The 18,869-nt window shown below is 42.4% G+C and overlaps 2 protein-coding genes across 2 annotated transcripts; one reads left to right on the top strand and one right to left on the bottom strand.

Annotated features, from left to right (window-relative positions):
- The first annotated feature begins 1,014 nt into the window (after nucleotides 1–1,014).
- LOC121569399 (proteasome activator complex subunit 2) lies at nucleotides 1,015–7,812 on the top strand. The gene is made up of 11 exons (XM_041880314.2): nucleotides 1,015–1,151; nucleotides 1,796–1,828; nucleotides 1,967–2,029; nucleotides 2,616–2,702; nucleotides 5,675–5,720; nucleotides 5,910–6,007; nucleotides 6,258–6,326; nucleotides 6,459–6,526; nucleotides 6,650–6,704; nucleotides 6,822–6,908; nucleotides 7,349–7,812. Exons 1-11 carry the CDS (start codon nucleotides 1,104–1,106, stop codon nucleotides 7,427–7,429), a joined length of 735 nt encoding a protein of 244 aa, XP_041736248.1. The 5' UTR covers nucleotides 1,015–1,103; the 3' UTR covers nucleotides 7,430–7,812.
- A 632-nt stretch (nucleotides 7,813–8,444) lies between these two features.
- LOC121569400 (U6 snRNA-associated Sm-like protein LSm5) lies at nucleotides 8,445–18,484 on the bottom strand. Its single transcript, XM_041880315.2, has 5 exons — nucleotides 18,397–18,484; nucleotides 11,108–11,203; nucleotides 10,150–10,177; nucleotides 9,989–10,061; nucleotides 8,445–8,756 (listed from the first exon to the last, which is right to left on the bottom strand). Exons 1-5 carry the CDS (start codon nucleotides 18,479–18,481, stop codon nucleotides 8,724–8,726), a joined length of 315 nt encoding a protein of 104 aa, XP_041736249.1. The 5' UTR covers nucleotides 18,482–18,484; the 3' UTR covers nucleotides 8,445–8,723.
- Nucleotides 18,485–18,869: the final 385 nt, after the last annotated feature.

The raw sequence follows: 18,869 nt of genomic DNA, 5'->3' as shown, positions 1-18,869 counted from the left end.
TGGTATTGTGTGCATTCCTAATCAGATGGAGAGAGCCCTTGGGCACCTGTTTAAGCAGAATCATTAACGCCCACATTTACCTGTTTTAGTTTCACTGGGTGTGTTGAAGGACTAATAATTTTAAAGAGGATTTTGACGGAGTCATTTTCACAACCTAAACTAATGGTTTAATAAGGATTAACCCTAATCAAATATTTAATGTGAGAATTCAATTAGATCTATTTTACACTGTGTTTGTGTCCCAAATAGCACCCTATTCCTGTTATAGTGCACTACTTTTGACCAGAGTCCTACTATTGATCTGAACATGAATTAGGCCTACTCATTGGGTGAGTAGAACATTTATTCAGAATGTCTCTGACTATTTAGACTAGAGTATACGCAGGTAGAATACCTCCAAATGAAGACATTACTATAAATATAGTGAGTAAAGCTTTTAGACATGTCCTCCTGGTTAGTCTAGCTTTCCTAATCGGGATCCTAATAAAATACAAAATACCAAGTTTGACAAGCAATGGTATGTGTATTTTATTATCATAGGCTATATTTTTATGCACATAAAACATACAAACTGAAAAGCTGCTATGCAGGTATGCGGCGAAAGGTAGTCCTACAGTAGTAAGGTGAAGTGAAGACATCCATCATTGGGAAATATAATAAACCTTGGTGTGTGCTGCCCTCTATTGGTCTATGATCATCTGTTCGTTTGTGAGGAAATTTCAATCAAAGCCAACTTCAATGTAAATTTATTATAATTATGCCTATGCCAAATGTGTTATAGACAGAATTGTTGTGGGTGCCCTCAATTAAAATGTTCCCAGTAAATTTGTTTTGTATAGAGTTTTGGTCTTGGTGGTCTTCAATGATGAGTTTGTGAGCAAGCTACTGTATTTTAAATGGCAATTTAATTCAATAGCAAACAAATGTGCTAAATATCAAGCGGCTAAATTTTTTAAAAATAATTAATTATTTCAGTGGGTGTGGCTTGATCAGGTGGTTTTCGAATGTAATCCTATGAAAACGAAAGTAGGCTACTTTGAGGAAATAGACTTACACCGACGGGTTTTTACTTGATAGAAATTTCACTAAACCGTTTGCTCAAAATGTCGAGGTCATCTGTACTGAAAATAAAAAGTGTGAACGCAGTGAAGGTAAGCACTAACTAATGCAAATGTTGTTAATAAGTGTTAAGCGTTAATTTAGCCGAGTTTTTGGCAACGCCACGATGTAGCGAGCTAACGTAAGCTACTTTAGTTAGTTAGCTATATGTAGCCTAAATCACATCAATGGACCCAGAAACCCAGCTAGCGTTAATTGGGCTAAATGTTTTTTCTTACATAAAATGCTCCCCTTTAACTGTGCGCGAATGGTTGCATATGAGCACCTATAGATTATAACTAAACGTATTTTTCTGCGATATGGCCTGAAAAAAAGATAACTTGTTCAGTTTTTCTCTGTTACGCACAACCGTTGTTTGTTGGAAAAGTCCCTAGTCATTCTGCCAGACAGCCATTACTTGTGCAAAAGAGAAAGCGAAACAAAACTGGCAACACCGGTTTCATGGGTTTACTCGATTGAGGGGGCGTTCCAGGCTGTCTATTTTTTTGCAGTGCGTCTGTAACACCACCTGAGTTTAGGTGTGTAAGGTAGTTTACAATAGATTACACAATTATGACACACTGATCGTAATGTGCTTGTGAGTTTAAGTTGTTTTATAGTATGAGTTTAGCAAACCTATTTCCACATTATGCAACACTTAGACAGAAAGTGTGTTATTTTCATCCCTTCGGCTTAGGTGGAGAACTTCCGCCAGTCTCTGTATCAACAGGTTAGTCTCTGTATGTGTTTGCCTTATTGTATTAAAACAGATGTGTGTTGGTGCAATTGCATTACCATTTGAAGAAGAAATGGAAATGCTGTTGTGGCCAAATTGTGTAGTTAGTAATGACCTATTTCTGTTTATTAGGCAGAGGATCTGTTTTCAAACTACATCCCATTGAAGATCAACCAGCTGGACAACCTGCTGAAGGTAGGCCTCATTGGTTAGTTCACATCCCATGTATCACTGTCTGTTCCCACATTGTGAAGTTAACCTTCATTTTCATCCTTCATATCTTGTCCAACCCTCTCTACCTACTTGCCTCTCCCTCTCATCTATCTCTCCCTACCTCTACCTCCCTCCCCTACTTCCCTCCCTCATCTCTCTCCCTCCCCTACCTCTTTAACTCCCTCCAATCTCCCGCTTCTATCTCCCCTTCCTCCCTCTCTCCCTCACCTTCCTCCCCCTCCTCTCTCTCCCTCCTCCTCCCTCCCCCTCCCCCTCCCCCTCCCCCCCCTCTCTCCCTCCCCTCTACCTCCCCTTCCTCTCCCCCCTTCCTCCCCCTCCCCTCATCTCTCGCTCTCCTCTATCCCTCCCGCTCTTCCTCCACCCATCCCTCTCTTCCTCCACCCATCCCTCGCCTCCCTCTCTCTCTCCCTCCCTCACCTCCTCCCTCCCTCTCTCCCTCCCTCTCTCTCCCTCTCCTCTCTCCCTCTGCTCTCGCCCCTCCCCCTCCCTCCCTCCCTCCCCTCCATCCCTTTCTCCCCTCCCGCTCTCCTGTCTATCTCTCTTCCAGGAGGAGGATTTCAGCATCACAGACCTGTCTACTCTCCAAGCTCCTCTAGACATCCCTATACCAGACCCTCCTACTCCAGAGGATGAGGTGACTGGCTATCATGCTCTTCTAACCAAATACACCATGCCTGCGTCCCAAATGGCACCCTATTCACTATTTACTGAACTGCTTTTGACCAGGGCCCATTGGGCTACCCACAGGGCTCTGTTCAAAAGTAGTGCACTATATAGGCAACAGGGTGCCATTTGGGACACAGACCATATATACTGAACAAAAATATAAACGCAACATGTAAAGTGTTGGTTTCATGAGCTGAAATATGTGCATAAAAAGCTGATGTAATTTTGTGCACAATTATTATTATATATAATATTTTTCCTTTGCCAAGATAATCCATCCACCTGACAGGTGTGGCATATCAAGAAGCTGATTAAACAGCATGATCATTACACAGGCCACTCTAAAATGTTTTGTCACACAATACAATGCCACAGATGTCTCAAGTTTTGAGATAGTGTGCAATTGGCATGTTGACTGGTGGGGTTATGGTATGGGCAGGCATAAGCTACGGACAACGAACACAATTGCATTTATTCGATGGCAATTTGAATGCACAGAGATACTGTGGCGAGTTCCTGAAGCCCATTGTCGTGCCATTCATCCGCTGCCATCACCTCATGTTTCAGCATGATAATGCATGGCCCCATGTCGCAAGGATCTGTACACAATTCCTGGAAGCTGAAAATGTCCCAGTTCTTCCATGGCCTTCATATTCACCAGACATGTCACCCATTGCGCACGTTTGGGATGCTCTGGATTGACGTGTACGACAGCGTGTTCCAATTCCCTCCAATATCCAGCAACTTCACACAGCCGTTGAAGAGGAGAGTTTCAACATTCCACAGGCCAAAATAAACAGCCTGATCAACTCTATGCGAAGGAGATGTGTCGCACTGCATGAGGCAAATGATGGTCACACCAGATACTGACTGGTTTTCTGATGTACGCCCCTACCTTTAAAAAAATAAGTATATGTGATCAACAGATGCATATCTATATTCCCAGTCATGTGAAATCCATAGATTAGGGCCTAATTTATTTATTTCAATTGACTGATTTCCTTATATGAACTGTAACTCAATAAAATATTTGAAATTGTTGTATGTTACGTTTTATATTTTTGTTCAGTATAGATCAAAAGGATTGAATTGTTTGACTTACTTGCCTTTAACCTCTTGGCCCAATTGGGAGCATATGGCATCCACCATGATGCTCCACCTCACTCTGTTCTGTGCGAGGGCTTTTGTCTCTTGCCAGGAGATCCCCACTTTACTCAGTTCCTGTAGAGTGGAGCGTCTCCAGTTGGTTTTTGGCCTTCTCTGCTGGGGAAAGCATTTAGGGTTTGAATAGCAGTTAGCTCATTCATTATAATAGCAGCATATACAGTGCATTCGGAAAGTATTCAGACCCCTTGACTTTTTCCATGTTTTGTTACGTTAGTCTTATTCTAAAATGGATTAAATCGTTTTTTTCCCCTCATCAATCTACACACTATCCCATAAAAACGTTTAATTTTTTTCAAATTTATAAAAACTATTAACTGAAAATACATTTACATAAGTATTCAGACCCTTTACAAAGTACTTTGTTGAAGTACCTTTGGCAGCGATTACAGCCTTGAGTCTTCTTGGGTATGACGCTACAAGCTTGGCACACCTGTATTTGGGGAGTTTCTCCCATTCTTCTCTGCAGATCCTCTCAAGCTCTGTCAGGTTAGATGGGGAGCATCGCTGCACAGCTATTTTCAGGTCTCTCCAGAGATGTTCGATCAGGTTCAAGTCCGGGCTCTGGCTGGGCCACTCACGGACATTCAGAGACTTGTCCCAAGCCACTCCTGCGTTGTCTTGGCTGTGTGCTCACGGTCGTGGTCCTGTTGGAAGGTGAACCTTTCACCCAAGTCTGAGGTCCTGAGCACTCTGGAGCAGGTTTTCATCAAGCATCGCTCTGTACTTTGCTCCGTTCATCTTTCCCTCGATCCTGACTAGTCACCCAGTCCCTGCTGCTGAAAAGCATCCCCACAGCATGATGCTGCCACCACCATGCTTCACCGTATGGATGGTGCCAGGTTTCCTCCAGACACGACGATTGGCATTCAGGCCAAAGAGTTCAATCTTGGTTTCATCAGACCAGAGAATATTGTTTCTCATGGTCTGAAAGTCCTTTAGGTGCCTTTTGGGAAACTCCAAGTGGGCTGTAATGTGCCTTTTACTGCAGAGTTGCTTCTTTCTGGCCACTCTACAGTAAAGGCCTGATTGGTGGAGTGCTGCAGAGATGGTTGTCCTTCTGGAAGGTTCTCCCATCTCCACAGAGGAACTCTGGAGCTCTGTCAGAGTGACAATCGGGTTCTTGGTCACCTCCCTGACCAAGGCCCTTCTCCCCCAATTGCTCTAGGAAGAGTCTTGGGGGTTCCAAACATCTTCCATTTAAGAATGATGGAGGCCACTGTGTTCTTGGGGACCTTCAATGCTGCATAAATGTTTTGGTACCCTTCCCCAGATCTGTGCCTCGACACAATCCTGTCTTGGAGCTCTATGAACAATTCCTTCGACCTCATTGCATGGATTTTGCTCTGACACGCACTGTCAACTGTGGGACCTTTATATAGACGGGTGTGTGCCTTTCCAAATCATGTCCAATCAATTGAATTTACCACAAGTGGACTCCAATCAAGTTGTAGAAACATCTGAAGGATGATCAATGGAAACAGGATGCACCTGAGCTCAATTTCGAGTCTCATAGCAAAGGGTCTGAATAGATATTTATTTTAAATGTTTTATACATTTGCAAACATTTCTAAAAACCTGTTTTCGCTTTGTCATTATGTGGTATTGTGTGTAGATTAATGAGGAAAATGTTTTATTTAATACATTTTAGAATAAATAAGGCTGTAATGTAACAAAATGTGGAAAAAGTGATGGGGTCTGAATACTTTCTAAATGCAATGTATATTTGACATGGTAGGCTAAGGCTACAGATTGACAAATGTATTCTCCTTCCAGGAAATGGAGACGGACAAGAATGATGATGATGAGAAGAAGAAGAAAGGTAAGAGACAGTGGTTCAAGTCATGACCTTCATTTAGGAGTGGCAGCTGCCATTCCCTAGCTCAAAAATAGGCTTCTAAAATAATTCCAAGTTGTGTGTATTTATTATTTTACATAAATGTATTTTATGTGGATGCAGGTGGTGGTAACTTACCAGTTGGTGTTGTTGTTCTTCCTTGGTCTGTTTCAGCTCCAAAATGTGGCTTCATCAAAGGGAATGAGAAGATTGTGAAGCTGCTTGACACAGTCAAACCAGAGATCCTAGCACTGAGGGAGACCATCATTACAGTAAGAATTATACAGAGATCCTAGCACTGAGGGAGACCATTACAGTGAGAATAATACAGAGATCCTAGCATTGCGGAAGACCACCATTACAGTAAGAATTATACAGATATCCTAGCTCTGAGACATCACAGTAAGAATACAATAAAGCAACAGTGACGTCTTGTGGTCAAATGAAAGATCCAACGCTCTGATACAGGCTGGTGAAGGTTTAAATTTACTGTAGCAGTCATTGGTGTTGGTATCTTCTTAGGTGTCCTGCTGGATTCAGCATCTCATCCCCAAAATAGAGGATGGGAATGACTTTGGCGTTGCAATCCAGGTAAATGGTCAACACATGTATGGTTATCTTTAAGGTCAAGTGGTCATTCATGAAAAAAGTTAAACTGGTACAGAAGGAATTGTATTCTCCTGATGTTTCATTAAAATCAACATTTCCATGTGCTACTTCCAGGAGAAAATCTTGGAAAGAATAGCTGCAGTGAAGACCAAAGTGGACGGCTTCCACACCAACATTAACAAGTACGATAGATTTTCATCCTTTCAAGTAACTTAGAGCCCTTGAGGTTATCATACATTGATCCTACATTTGACAATAACTTTTGACAAAATAGATATACGTTTCACAATAACTTTGTCATTCAGGTACTTTTCCGAGAGGGGGGATGCAGTGGCTAAAGCCTCCAAGTTAACTCATGTGGTGAGAATTGGCATTTGTAGACACTCCCCAATTCTGTATTCAACTATGACCTGATGTCTGACACATCCCTCTTCTCTTACTCATCCTCATATTTCTTCTCCTTCTTCCTGTTATCAGATGGACTACCGCTCTCTGGTCCATGAGAAGGATGAGGCTGTTTACTCTGACATCAGAGTCATCCTCCTGGACATCCGTGGCTTCTATGTGAGTGACTATGACTTCATCCCAAACGGTACCCTGTTCCCTATATAGTGCACTACTTTTCACCAGAGCCCATAGGGTCTCTGGTCAAAGGTATTGCACTATATAGGGAATAGGGTCCCATTTGGGACAGAGCCAAGATGCTACTACCATATACACGACTATAGTAGTCTATATACTGCTACTACTAACACTAGTCTGTCTATCATCATTAATAACATCATTAATCTATAAGGGAAATGGGTAAAGGGATAAACAAAAGTTTGTCAGATGTTTTTAGACCTCAAAAGTTAACTAATGTCAAGATGAAACCACGTCCCACAACGTTGTTTGGTTTTGATCCAGCTATACGCCTCCAACCCCAAAGATAAGCTCCAGTGTACAGTAAAGGATGCAAGAGCACTTACTTCATCAATGTTTCTATCTGTGTTTGTGTGCTACAGGCGGAACTGTATGACATCATCAGCAAGAACCTGGAAAAAGTGACTAATCCAAAAGGAGAAGAAAAGCCGTCAATGTACTGAGATACGCATGAAGGGAAGGGGGAGGAATGAAAGAATAGTTGAGCTCAACGATGTGACATTTTTCAGGGGTGTACTAAGGGATGGAATTTAATGATCTTTGGTACTGGCCAGCCGGGCTAGTAGACCACAATTTGTAATAACCCGTATGACATTGTACTATGGTCCAAAATATGTGCCATGCGATATTTGAAATTAGAGGATTTAGCTGGCGGGCTAGTTTGGCACATTTTCTACTAGCCTCGAGCTAGCAGACTTGTTTAATTTCCATCCCTGGGTATCCTACTATACCAATCAGTCCTGTTTGTACATCAGCAACAACGCTGCTTGTCTTTGTCCAGATTTGTCAGTTTTTTCATGCTAATAAACACATCTTTCATGTTTAACACTGAACCTAGACACATTTTTGAAATTGCAGGCAGTGATTAACAGATCACAAACTTCCAGCTGACTTCTAGGGCAAGACACACCATAACGAACGTCGTCCGTGCAGTAGAACTGTGCCAATTCAACATTAACATTTTAGTCATTTAGCAGACGCTCTTATCCAGAGCGACTTACAGTTAGTGAGTGCATACATTTTCAACAAGTACAATCGTCCGCGCAGTAGAACTGTGGCAATTTTAACAAGTAAAATAATTGGGAAATCAACAGAAAATGACGGCCAACGTTCTAAAACGAATCAAAATCAAATTCATTTGTCAAATACACATGGTTAGCAGATGTTATTGCGAGTGTAGCGAAATGCTTGTGCTTCTAGTTCTGACAGTGCAGCAATATCTAGCAAGTAATATCTAACAGATCCACAACAAATACCTAATACACACACATTTGTAAAGGAATGGAATAAGAATATATAAATATATGGATGAGCAATGTCATTATCAGAGTGGCATAGGCTAAGATGCAATAGATAGTATAGAGGACAGCCACCCGCTGGGCACGGCCGACATTCGTGTTGGTCTGTCTTGTCCTTTAGGAGCTACAAATGAACACACTGGGGGTTGTTTATTTCCAATGACACTTGATTCTGTGATTTATTTATAACAAAAAACTAGTAGTTTCACCACATGGTAGAAATGGTTTACATGTCAAAGGTCAAACCAACTGTTGCTCTGTACACACCTTATCAAGGCTTCATTAGGAAAAACACTTGTTACAAAAATCTTCTCAAAACCGAAAGAAAGAACCCAAATATAACATGATCACAAACTAGTTAAAGTAACTACTGATGGGAAGGCAAGTATACATCCACAAGAACATAAAAAAAGGTTTCAGAAAACCTTCGCTTCTTTTTTCATACTTCAGGCCCTTCGCCTCCAGGGATGAGCTAGAACAGAACAAGTAGTGACAGTATCATTATATCATGCAGCAAGTGTTTGGTAAGTTCAGCTTGAAATACCACTACCCGCGCCATCGAATTGCAAGAGGGCAGTCACGTGTGTTTGTGTAGACAGAAGATCCAATATCGAATACCAGTGTGTGGAAGGAAGCATTACCGTTAACCCTTTAACTGTATCTTCTTGAAAAACATGTTGAAACAATTATTTCACCTTAAATTCCTATTACTAACAACTCGAATAAGAACTTCCAATAGTTGTTTTTTCTTCTTGATGTTTATTTTGGAAATAACAGAGCTCTCTACCAGATGGTTGAGAAGACAAACGGTCATACCAGCAATGCCATACTCGAATGGCAATTTGCATAGCATTTTTAGTTATTTCAACAATATTACAATAATTACTTTAGGTCTGCTTCAATGGCTTTTATAGGTAGGTATTAGCTAAGCATTGTAAAATAAGGTCACATTATGGTAATTGTGTATGTCCAAACATGAATATTCAATTACATTGAAATTAATGTGTTTTCAGGTGGTGTATAGTGGAATGTCCCTCAAAATAGTACATTTCAAATGAGCCAGGTTCTTCCACTATGTTTCCCACATCTTCAGACTACATTTTGAGATATTTGACAATGTGCAGTTTTTTATTACTATAATAGGCATTATTTTATAGGCGACCTTAAATCTGAATATTTATTAATTTACCCCATTGGCCATGAAATGTGGTTTAACGAATTGATGTTGCCTAATATAGTTTGTCAACAATTTATATTCTTCACCAAAATAAGTATTTTTAATAAAAAAATAAATGTAACCTATTCTTAGTCCACCATACTTTTACTGACATATTAACCGCTATTTAGCTTTTTTACATTTATTTTCATATTCCTACTCTTCAAGGTCTCTACTAACAGGAATGGTGCAATATCAATCCCTCACCAACTGAATTCCTGCCTTTTTTCCTATATCTTTGGTGACTGAGTTTTCTTACAGCCCTCTGAGTGGGCAAAGTTAGAGTGCCACAACACTGAACGGCAGAAACCCAAAAATATACAAAATAATGTAAAGTGATGCAGGAGGGCTGGGGGAGTTGACCAATCAAGTTCAAGTGAAGATTGTTTTAATATCCACTTATAAATCCATTGTCAAAACATGCTCTACCAGCCGGTTGAGAATAGGGTTAAAGGGTTAAGCAAGCAGCATGACCTCGTTACACCTACCATGGTGATGTTGTTGCCGTTGAGTAGGATCTGGTCCAGTTTGGTTATCCTTCTTCCCTCCGGTGTGATTTCACTAAAACACACAGTCATCAAGGAGAAGGATAAAACATGTCCAGAATCATCAGATCTGAAAGGATTTAATGGGTAAAAGAAGTACTTACAATTCTGTCACGTCTTCCAACACCATGTCTGAAGGGGTGGGTGAAGGATCAACTATATATATTGACAATATACACTGAACAGAAATATAAACGCAACATGTAAAGCGTTGGTCCCATGTTTCATGGGCTGAAATAAGAGATCCCAAAAATTTTCCATACACACAAAAAGCTTATTTCTCTCAAATTTTGCGCACAAATTTGTTTATATCCCTGTTATTGAGCATTTAGCCTTTGCCGAGATAATCCATCCACCTGACAGGTGTGGCATATCAAGAAGCTGATTAAACAGCATGATCGTTACACAGGTGCACCTTGTGCTGGGGACAATAAAAGGTAACTCTAAAATGTGCAGTTTTGTCACACAACACAATGTCACAGCTGACTGCAGGAATGTCCACCAGAGCTGTTGCAAGATAATTGAATGTTCATTGTTTTAGAGAATTTGGCAGTACCTCCAACCGGCCTCACATCTGCAGATGGTGTTGTGTGGGCGAGCAGTTTTCAGATGTCAACGTTGTGAACAGAGTGCCCCATGGTGGCGGTGGGGTTATGGTATGGGCAGGCACAAGCTACGGACAACGAACACAATTACATTTTATCGATGGCAATTTGAATGCACAAAAATACCGTGACGAGATCCTGAGGCCCATTGTGATGCCCATTTTTTTCATGGTATCTTTGACCAACAGATGCATATCTGTATTCCCAGTCATGTGTAATCCATAAATTAGGGCCTAATGAATTTATTTCAATTGACTGATTTCCTCATATGAACTCTTAACTCAGTAAAATCCATGACATGGTTGCATGTTGCATTTATATTTATGTTCAGCATAAATGACTACAGTAGCAATGTTTGAATTGAATAGATTGCAAAACTACTGCTAAAGTGCACAACCTGCATTACAATGAAGGAAAAATAATGAGACGTTTTGTTGGACATTTCCATAAAGGATACTGACAAAATCATCGAAACCCAGCAGGGTACCGACAATTTCTTTGTCGTTCTTCATGACGATATGGATTCGGGAACCTATACATTTGTCCACGAGCTCTGGAAGAGAACACAAAGAGGAGATGTTGAAATCACATGATTACTTGCATGTTATCTGGTGCCAGACAGTCCAAGAGAGCTAGGCCTAGTATATGTGTGCAGGCTTTTGTTCCAGATCTACTTCAGCGAGGCTTAAATCATTGACCAGATGGAAGACTATGACTAGCTGTTTGGATCAGGTATGTTAGTGATGGGGAAAAGCCTGCACCCGTTACTATGCAGGACCTGATTTGGAGAACCCCGTTTTTTCCTGCCATAATGTTAAATTGGCTAATCTGGTTGGCTAGCTAGCCAAGCAGGCAGCATTCTTCCTAAATGTAACTTACTTAGTAAATGGCTAAATTAAACTTAGCTGGCACGGATATAATGCAGAAAATAACTGCAGAAGCAACATTTCATTCATAGCTGCAACATCCTGACCGACAGGTAACGTTTGCTGGGTCGTTCCACGAAGAGTACCTTTTGCGTCCCTTTGATATTTTAAGTAGAAATTGTGCACCAATATTGAATTTTATAAGCCTGTTATATTAAATGAAGTACCATTTAATATAGACCACAATAACTGTCGTGACATTTTTTATCCAACATGCACTTACAAAGGTTGGATGGAAACCTGGTTATTAACCATTTTTGTGACAAAACTATCGGTAGAGTTGAAAATGTGATGGAAACACATTGAACTTTAGATTTTTAATTTGGTACATGGAAACTTAAGCGATAAAGTACAGTTTGCGTGCACTACCTCATCATGCACAACCTTTTAACAAGTGAGTTTGGTGGAAACATATTGTCATGCCCTGGCCTTGAGAATCCTGTTAGTCTCTAGTTAGTTTGGTCAGGGTGTGAATGTTGATAGATTCTATGTTATCTATTTCTATGTTGGCCGGGTGTGGTTCCCAATCAGAGGCAGCGGTCGATCGTTGTCTCTGATTGGGGATCATACTTAGGTAGCCATTTTGCCTATCTTTAGTTGTGGGATCTTGTTTCTGTTTGTTTGATGTATAGCCTTTAGAACTTCACGTTCAGTTGCTTTGTTATTTTGTCAAGTGTTTATTATTAACATTAAACATGTACGCATACCACGCTGCACCTTGGTCCAATCCTTTACACGACGAACGTGACACATATGTTGTGGGAAAATGTGCATATTTTATTTTTGCTGATTTTAGAATATTCGCATGAAAATCTGTCGCCAAAATTGGATGGAAACCTGGCTATTATAAAGCCCTGGTTATTTTGTTGCTTTGAGAAAGTAATTTCTGAAGATTATTATTGATGACGTAGTGATCAGTGATTAATTTACTTCTTAAGGTCAACCCTGTTACATGAACTGAACTCTAATTTTAATATGGTGAAACTATTCCTTTTTAAATATGTTTTTCAAAAGAAAACATTGACCATATAATAGTTAAATCATAGTGTAAAAGCAGGTGAGCTGGTTGCACCACAGGCTATCTTCCCATTTCCCCTATTTTCAACCTCTGCATAGTGTGCCCATAGATAGACAGGCTAGAAATGTGTAAATATTGTTTACAAATGTGTGAAGCTTGCATTCAATTGCAACTACATGTTGCACACAACAAGTTTCCATTCCCGTCACGAGGGGATTTATGGTAGCCTGGACAGACGCTAGTGGGCGCTATTCTCCACTATCGTCTGGACTCAATGATACACTCGTGTCCCCCGGCGACCGGTTCGTACCGGTCCTCTGTAGCTCAATTGGTAGAGCATGGCGCTTGTAACGGCAGGGTAGTGGGTTCGATCCCCGGGACCACCCATATGTAAAAATGTATGCACGCATGACTGTAAGTCGCTTTGGATAAAAGCGTCTGCTAAATGGCATATTATATTATAAAACATCCTCCATTCAGGCTGCATAGGTGTCGGTTTCCTCAACTCAATTTGATGGTCAGCCAGCTTTAAAAAACGGGGGAAATATGCGTACCGTCTTAATAAAACATTCTGACAACTTACGGATGTTGCATACCGCGTTCAGCCAATCAGGTTAGCAGTCTGTTGTTTACCCCTGGCAGTGTGCAACATCGGGAAGAAGCATTAGTCACTCTAGCACAGTGGTGGAAAATAGTGTTTTATTAAGACAGTAAGCATATTTTCCAGTTTTCTTTTTCACCAAGGGGCCTTTAAATCAAGTTAAAGAGGAAACCGAGACCTTTGCAGCCTGAATGGAGGATGACTTATGTATGAACCGGTCGCCGGGGGACGAGTGTATTACTGGCTGTGCAGATTAATGCAGGACGCCAATGGCAAATGACGTAAGGAATAATAGCGCTATCTAGTGGTTTTTAAGATGAAATTATCAACCCTGTTACTTTATTTGGCACTTAAAGGTGCACTATGCAGAAATCGCTCCGCCATTTCCTGGTTGCTAAAATTCGAATATCAAATCAAATCTTATTTGCCACATGCGCCGAATACAACAGGTGTACAGTCGTGGTCAAAAGTATTGAGAATGACACAAGTATTGGTCTTCACAAAGTTCGCTGCTTTATGAGATATTTTTGTCAGATGTTACTATAGTATACTGAAGTATAATTACAAGCATTCCATAAGTGTCAATTACATTAAGTATATGCAAAGAGTCAATATTTGCAGTGTTGACACTTCTTTTTCAAGACCTCTGCAATCCGCCCTGGCATGCTGTCAATTAACTTCTGGGCCACATCCTGACTGATGGCAGCCCATTCTTGCATAATCAATGCTTGGAGTTTGTCAGAATGTGTGGGTTTTTGTTTGTCCACCCGCCTCTTGAGGATCGACCACAAGCTCTCAATGAGATTAAGGTCTGGGGAGTTTCCTGGCCATGGACCCAAAATGTCGATGTTTTGTTCCCCGAGCCACTTAGTTATCACTTTTGCCTTATGGCAAGGTGCTCCATCATGCTGGAAAAGGCATTGGTCGTCACCAAACTGTTCTTGGATGGTTGGGAGAAGTTGCTCTCGGAGGATGTGTTGGTACCATTCTTTATTCATGGCTGTGTTCTTAGGCAAAATTGTGAGTGAGCCCACTCCCTTGGCTGAGAAGCAACCCCACACATGAATGGTCTCAGGATGCTTTACTGTTGGCATGACACAGAACTGATGGTAGCGCTCACCTTGTCTTCTCCGGACAAGGTATTTTCCGGATGCCCCAAACAATCGGAAAGGGCATTCATCAGAGAAAATGACTTCACCCCAGTCCTCAGCAGTCCAATCCCTGTACCTTTTGCAGAATATCAGTCTCTCCCTGATGTTTTTCCTTGAGAGAAGTGGCTTCTTTGCTGCCCTTCTTGACACCAGGCCATCCTCCAAATGCAAATAGTCTGGGTAGCCATGATTAGCTGTTCAGGAGTTTTATGGCTTGGGGGTAGAAGCTGTTAAGGAGGCTTTTGGACATAGACTTGGCGCTCTGGTACCGCTTGCCATGCGGTAGCAGAGAGAACAGTCTATGACTAGGGTGGCTGGAGTCTTTGATAATTTTTAGGGCCTTTCTCTGATACCGCCTGGTATAGAGGTCCTGGATGGCAGGAAGTTTGGCCCCAGAGATGTACTGGGCCGTATGCACTACCCTCTGTAGTGCCTTGCGGTCGGAGGCCGAGCAGTTGCCATACCAGGCAGTGATGCAACCAGTCAGGATGCTCTCGATGGTGCAGCTGTAGAACTTTTTGAGGATCTGAGGACCCATGCCAAATCTTTTCAGTCTCCTGAGGGGGAATAGGCTTTGTCGTGCCCTCTTCACGACTGTTTGGTGTGTTTGGACCATGATAGTTTGTTGGTGATGTGGACACCAAGGAACTTGAAGCTCTCAACCTGTTCCACTACAGCCCCGGAGATGAGAATGGGGGCGTGCTCAGTCCTCTTTTTTTCCCTGTAGTCCACAATCATCTCCTTTGTCTTGATCACGTTGAGGGAGAGGATGTTATCCTGGCACCACACAGCCAGGTCTCTGACCTCCTCCCTATAGGCTGTCTCATCGTTGTCGGTGATCAGGCCTACCACTGTTGTGTCGTCGGCAAACTTAATGATGGTGTTGGAGTCGTGCCTGGCCATGCAGTATGGGTGAACAGGGAGTACAGGAGGGGACTGAGCACACACCCCTGAGGGGCCCCCGTGTTGAGGATCAGCGTGGCAGATGTGTTGTTACCTACCCTTACCACCTGGGGGTGGCCCGTCAGGAAGTCCAGGATCCAGTTGCAGAGGGAGGTGTTTAGTCCCAGGGTCCTTAGCTTAGTGATGAGCTTTGAGGGCACTATGGTGTTGAACGCTGAGCTGTAGTCAATGAATAGCATTTTCACGTAGGTGTTCCTCTTGTCCAGGTGGGAAAGGGCAGTGTGGAGTGCAATTGAGATTGCATCATCTGTGGCTCTGTTGGGGCAGTATGCAAATTGGAGTGGGTCTAGGGTTTCTGGGATAATGGTGTTGATGTGAGCCATGACAAGCCTTTCAAAGCACTTCATGGCTACAGACGTGAGTGCTACGGGTTGGTAGTCATTTAGGCAGGTTATCTTAGTGTTCTTGGGCACAGGGACTATGGTGGTCTGCTTGAAACATGTTGGTATTACAGACTCAGTCAGCGACATGTTGAAAATGTCAGTGAAGACACTTGCCAGTTGGTCAGCGCATGCTCGGAGTACACGTCATGGTAATCCGTCTGGCCCTGCGGCCTTGTGAATGTTGACCTGCTTAAAAGTCTTACTCACATCGGCTACGGAAAGCGTGATCACATAGTCATCCGGAACAGCTGATGCTCTCATGCATGCTTCAGTGTTGCTTGCCTCGAAGCGAGCATAAAAGTGATTTAGCTCATCTGGTAGGCTTGTGTCACTGGGCAGCTCGCGGCTGTGCTTCCCTTTGTAGTCTGTAATAGTTTTCGAGCCCTGCCACATCCAATGAGCGTCAGAGCCGGTGTAGTACGATTCAATCTTAGTCCTGTATCAACTCTTTGCCTGTTTGATGGTTCGTCGGAGGGCATCACCGCCTTGAAAGCGGCAGCTCTACCCTTTAGATCAGTGCGGATGTTGCCTGTAATCGATGGCTTATGGTTGGGGTATGTACGTACGGTCACTGTGGGGACGACATCATCGATGCACTTATTGATGAAGCCAGTGACTGATGTGGTGTACTCCTCAATGCTATCGGAATTATCCCGGAACATATTCCAGTCTGTGCTAGCAAAACAGTCCTGTAGCTTAGCATCTGCGTCATCTGACCACTTCCTTATTAACCGAGTCACTGGTGCTTCCTGCTTTAGTTTTTGCTTATAAGCAGGAATCAGGAGGATAGAGTTATGGTCAGATTTGCCAAATGGAGGGTGAGGGTGAGCTTTGTATGCGTCTCTGTGTGTGGAGTAAAGGTGGTCTACAGTTTGTTTTCAAATGATTGAACATTGGCAAATAGGATTGATGGAAGAGGCAGTTTACTCGCCCGCTGTCGGATCCTTACATAAAAATAATTAACTTACATGGCACCCCGACCTACATCCACGATTCTCTGTCTCTTTCTCATGCGAATGACGGGGATTTGGGCTTTGTCGGGTGTCTGTAGGTTATCCTTCACGTCCGACTCATTGAAGAAAAAATCTTCGTCCAATACGAGGTGAGTAATCGCTGTCCTGATATCCAGAAGCTCTTTTTGGTCATAAGAGACAGTGGCAGAAACATTATGTACAGAATAAATTACAAGTAACGCGAAAAAATTGGTTAGGGGGCTGTAAAACGGCAGCCATCTTCTCAGGCGCCAGTTCTGAAAGGGCCTAATTTCAGTATTTTTTGGAGTATTTTACCCCCTTTTTCTCCCCAATTTCGTGGTATCCAATTGGTAGTTACAGTCTTGTCCCATCGCTGCAACTCCCGTACGGACACGGGAGCCATGCGTCCTCTGAAACACAACCCAACCGAGCCGCACTGCTTCTTGACACAGTGCCCACTTAACCCGGAAGCCAGCCGCACCAATGTGTCGGAGGAAACAGCGTACACCTGGCGACCGAGTCAGCGTGCACTGCGCCCGGCCCGCCACAGGAGTCGCTAGTGTGCGATGGGACAAGAACATCCCTGCCGGCCAAACCCTCCCCTACCCTGGACGACGCTGTGCCAATTGTGCGCCGCCCCATGGGTCTCTAGTGGCACAGCTAGCACTGCGATGCAGTGCCCTAGACCACTGTGCCACTCGGGAGGCCCCCTAATTTCAGTTTATGTGACAAAACAAGCAAGCATAGTGTAGAGACTCATTGTACCATCTAAACCGTTGTGAAATATCTTTTCCATAACCAAACATTTTATTTTCATCGGTTTGAAGCTGGTGTACAAAACCAAAAGATGCAATAACGAACAGGAAGCATAGAAATTGCACAGAGACCAGATCTACCGCGTCTTAGACTTGCTTTCAATGAGAATGACAGATCTATAACACATTTCTATGTGAATTTGGTTGAGTCGCCCAAAAAGTTACATATTGTAGCTTTAATATAGTCATTTTTTTACTTAACCTCTTGAGATGGGAAAACTTGTTTATGAAGTTGAACATGTGCTCTTTATGACAATGTTAAAATGAGGTGAAATCTATATATTTAAAAAAAATATCAAGTTACACTTCTCAAAAGGCACTGAATTGGTGAAACGACCCTGCTACCACAGAACAAAAATCGTTGCTACTACTAACGTGTAGAAATTTGTATAAAATATATATTTTTTCATTGAGAACAAAGGATGTGCAGCATGTGTCCCTCCCTTCTGAACAATTTAAAGTTGGTTTGATGTTTCTATATGATCAAAGAGTTATTGAAATTTGAATATTTTGATCATGCACTTTGTTGACGGTCCCTAACTTGTTGCGTTGACAATGTGCTAGGCTGCCTACACCGTTGCTGTGCGATTATTAAACTCGGGTCAGAATCGGGGAAAATAAGATCTGTGCAATGTTGTACACATTTTTTTCTTCATAAAGACACTAAGGTCTGTAGCTCAAATCGTTAGTGAGCTATTGGGGTTTGAACGTCCGAATGTCTGGCGAATATCGAATCTCAAACCAACTTTACCACAGTGCTATACCTTAGCAATGCGGACATGGTACTGCTAACATGACTCCTGCATTTCATATCTGTCAAAAGTGTAACTGTCGCAACACGACTTCAAGCGTTAACAACGTACTTGGTATCTACAGCTAGCTGGACATAAAAATTATTAACAAAATCAAACAAACCAAGTGGGAGCAACTGTGATGGATTTGTAGCTGGGGTGGCCGCCATGTTTAGTTTGAAAAAGACGGAAGTAATCAATTGAAACATGGACGATGGGAATCATCAGACTACAACAGTCGAGCACAGACGGTAGTACCCGTCGTTTGGTGCGACGCAGACCCGGTGGAGAGCGTGGTGAAACAGAGAAAACACTGTCTGTCCTGCAGAGTTTTGATGCAGAGTCTTTACCCGACAAAGTCTAGTGGTCATGTTGCAGCAGTGTGTAGGAGGGAGATTTCTAGATGTGAGAAGTGTATGAGACAAAATAATGTCTTGTATCGGTGGAAAAGGTGTGTGTTAACTGTAGGGGTACCCATGGTGCTGGAGATCAGAAGTGTCTGGTGAGAGAAAGGCAGATTGAGGTTGCCATGATCAGTGGTACAGAAGGTGTCAAATGCTGAGGCAGTCAAGAGAGTACTAGAGGAAGATTGGTCCA

This window comes from Coregonus clupeaformis, chromosome 7 (assembly GCF_020615455.1).
Source record: "Coregonus clupeaformis isolate EN_2021a chromosome 7, ASM2061545v1, whole genome shotgun sequence".
NCBI classification, from domain to species: domain Eukaryota; kingdom Metazoa; phylum Chordata; class Actinopteri; order Salmoniformes; family Salmonidae; genus Coregonus; species Coregonus clupeaformis.
The sequence above is the reverse complement of the archived record's forward strand: the minus strand, read 5'-3'. Positions and strand labels throughout refer to the sequence as shown.

Bases quoted from the DNA above. Each gene is read 5' to 3' on its own strand.
- LOC121569399 (XM_041880314.2), top strand. From the start codon at position 1,104: ATGTCGAGGTCATCTGTACTGAAAATAAAAAGTGTGAACGCAGTGAAG. The intron at 2,030-2,615 runs GTAGGCCTCATT...TCTCTCTTCCAG, and splicing joins AGCTGGACAACCTGCTGAAG to GAGGAGGATTTCAGCATCAC. The intron at 5,721-5,909 runs GTAAGAGACAGT...GGTCTGTTTCAG, and splicing joins TGATGAGAAGAAGAAGAAAG to CTCCAAAATGTGGCTTCATC.
- LOC121569400 (XM_041880315.2), bottom strand. From the start codon at position 18,481: ATGTTTCAATTGATTACTTCCGTCTTTTTCAAACTAAACATGGCGGCC. The intron at 11,204-18,396 runs GTTTGTTTGATT...GTTCTCTTCCAG, and splicing joins ATCACAGTTGCTCCCACTTG to AGCTCGTGGACAAATGTATA. The intron at 8,757-9,988 runs GTAGGTGTAACG...GTTCTGTTCTAG, and splicing joins ACGGCAACAACATCACCATG to CTCATCCCTGGAGGCGAAGG.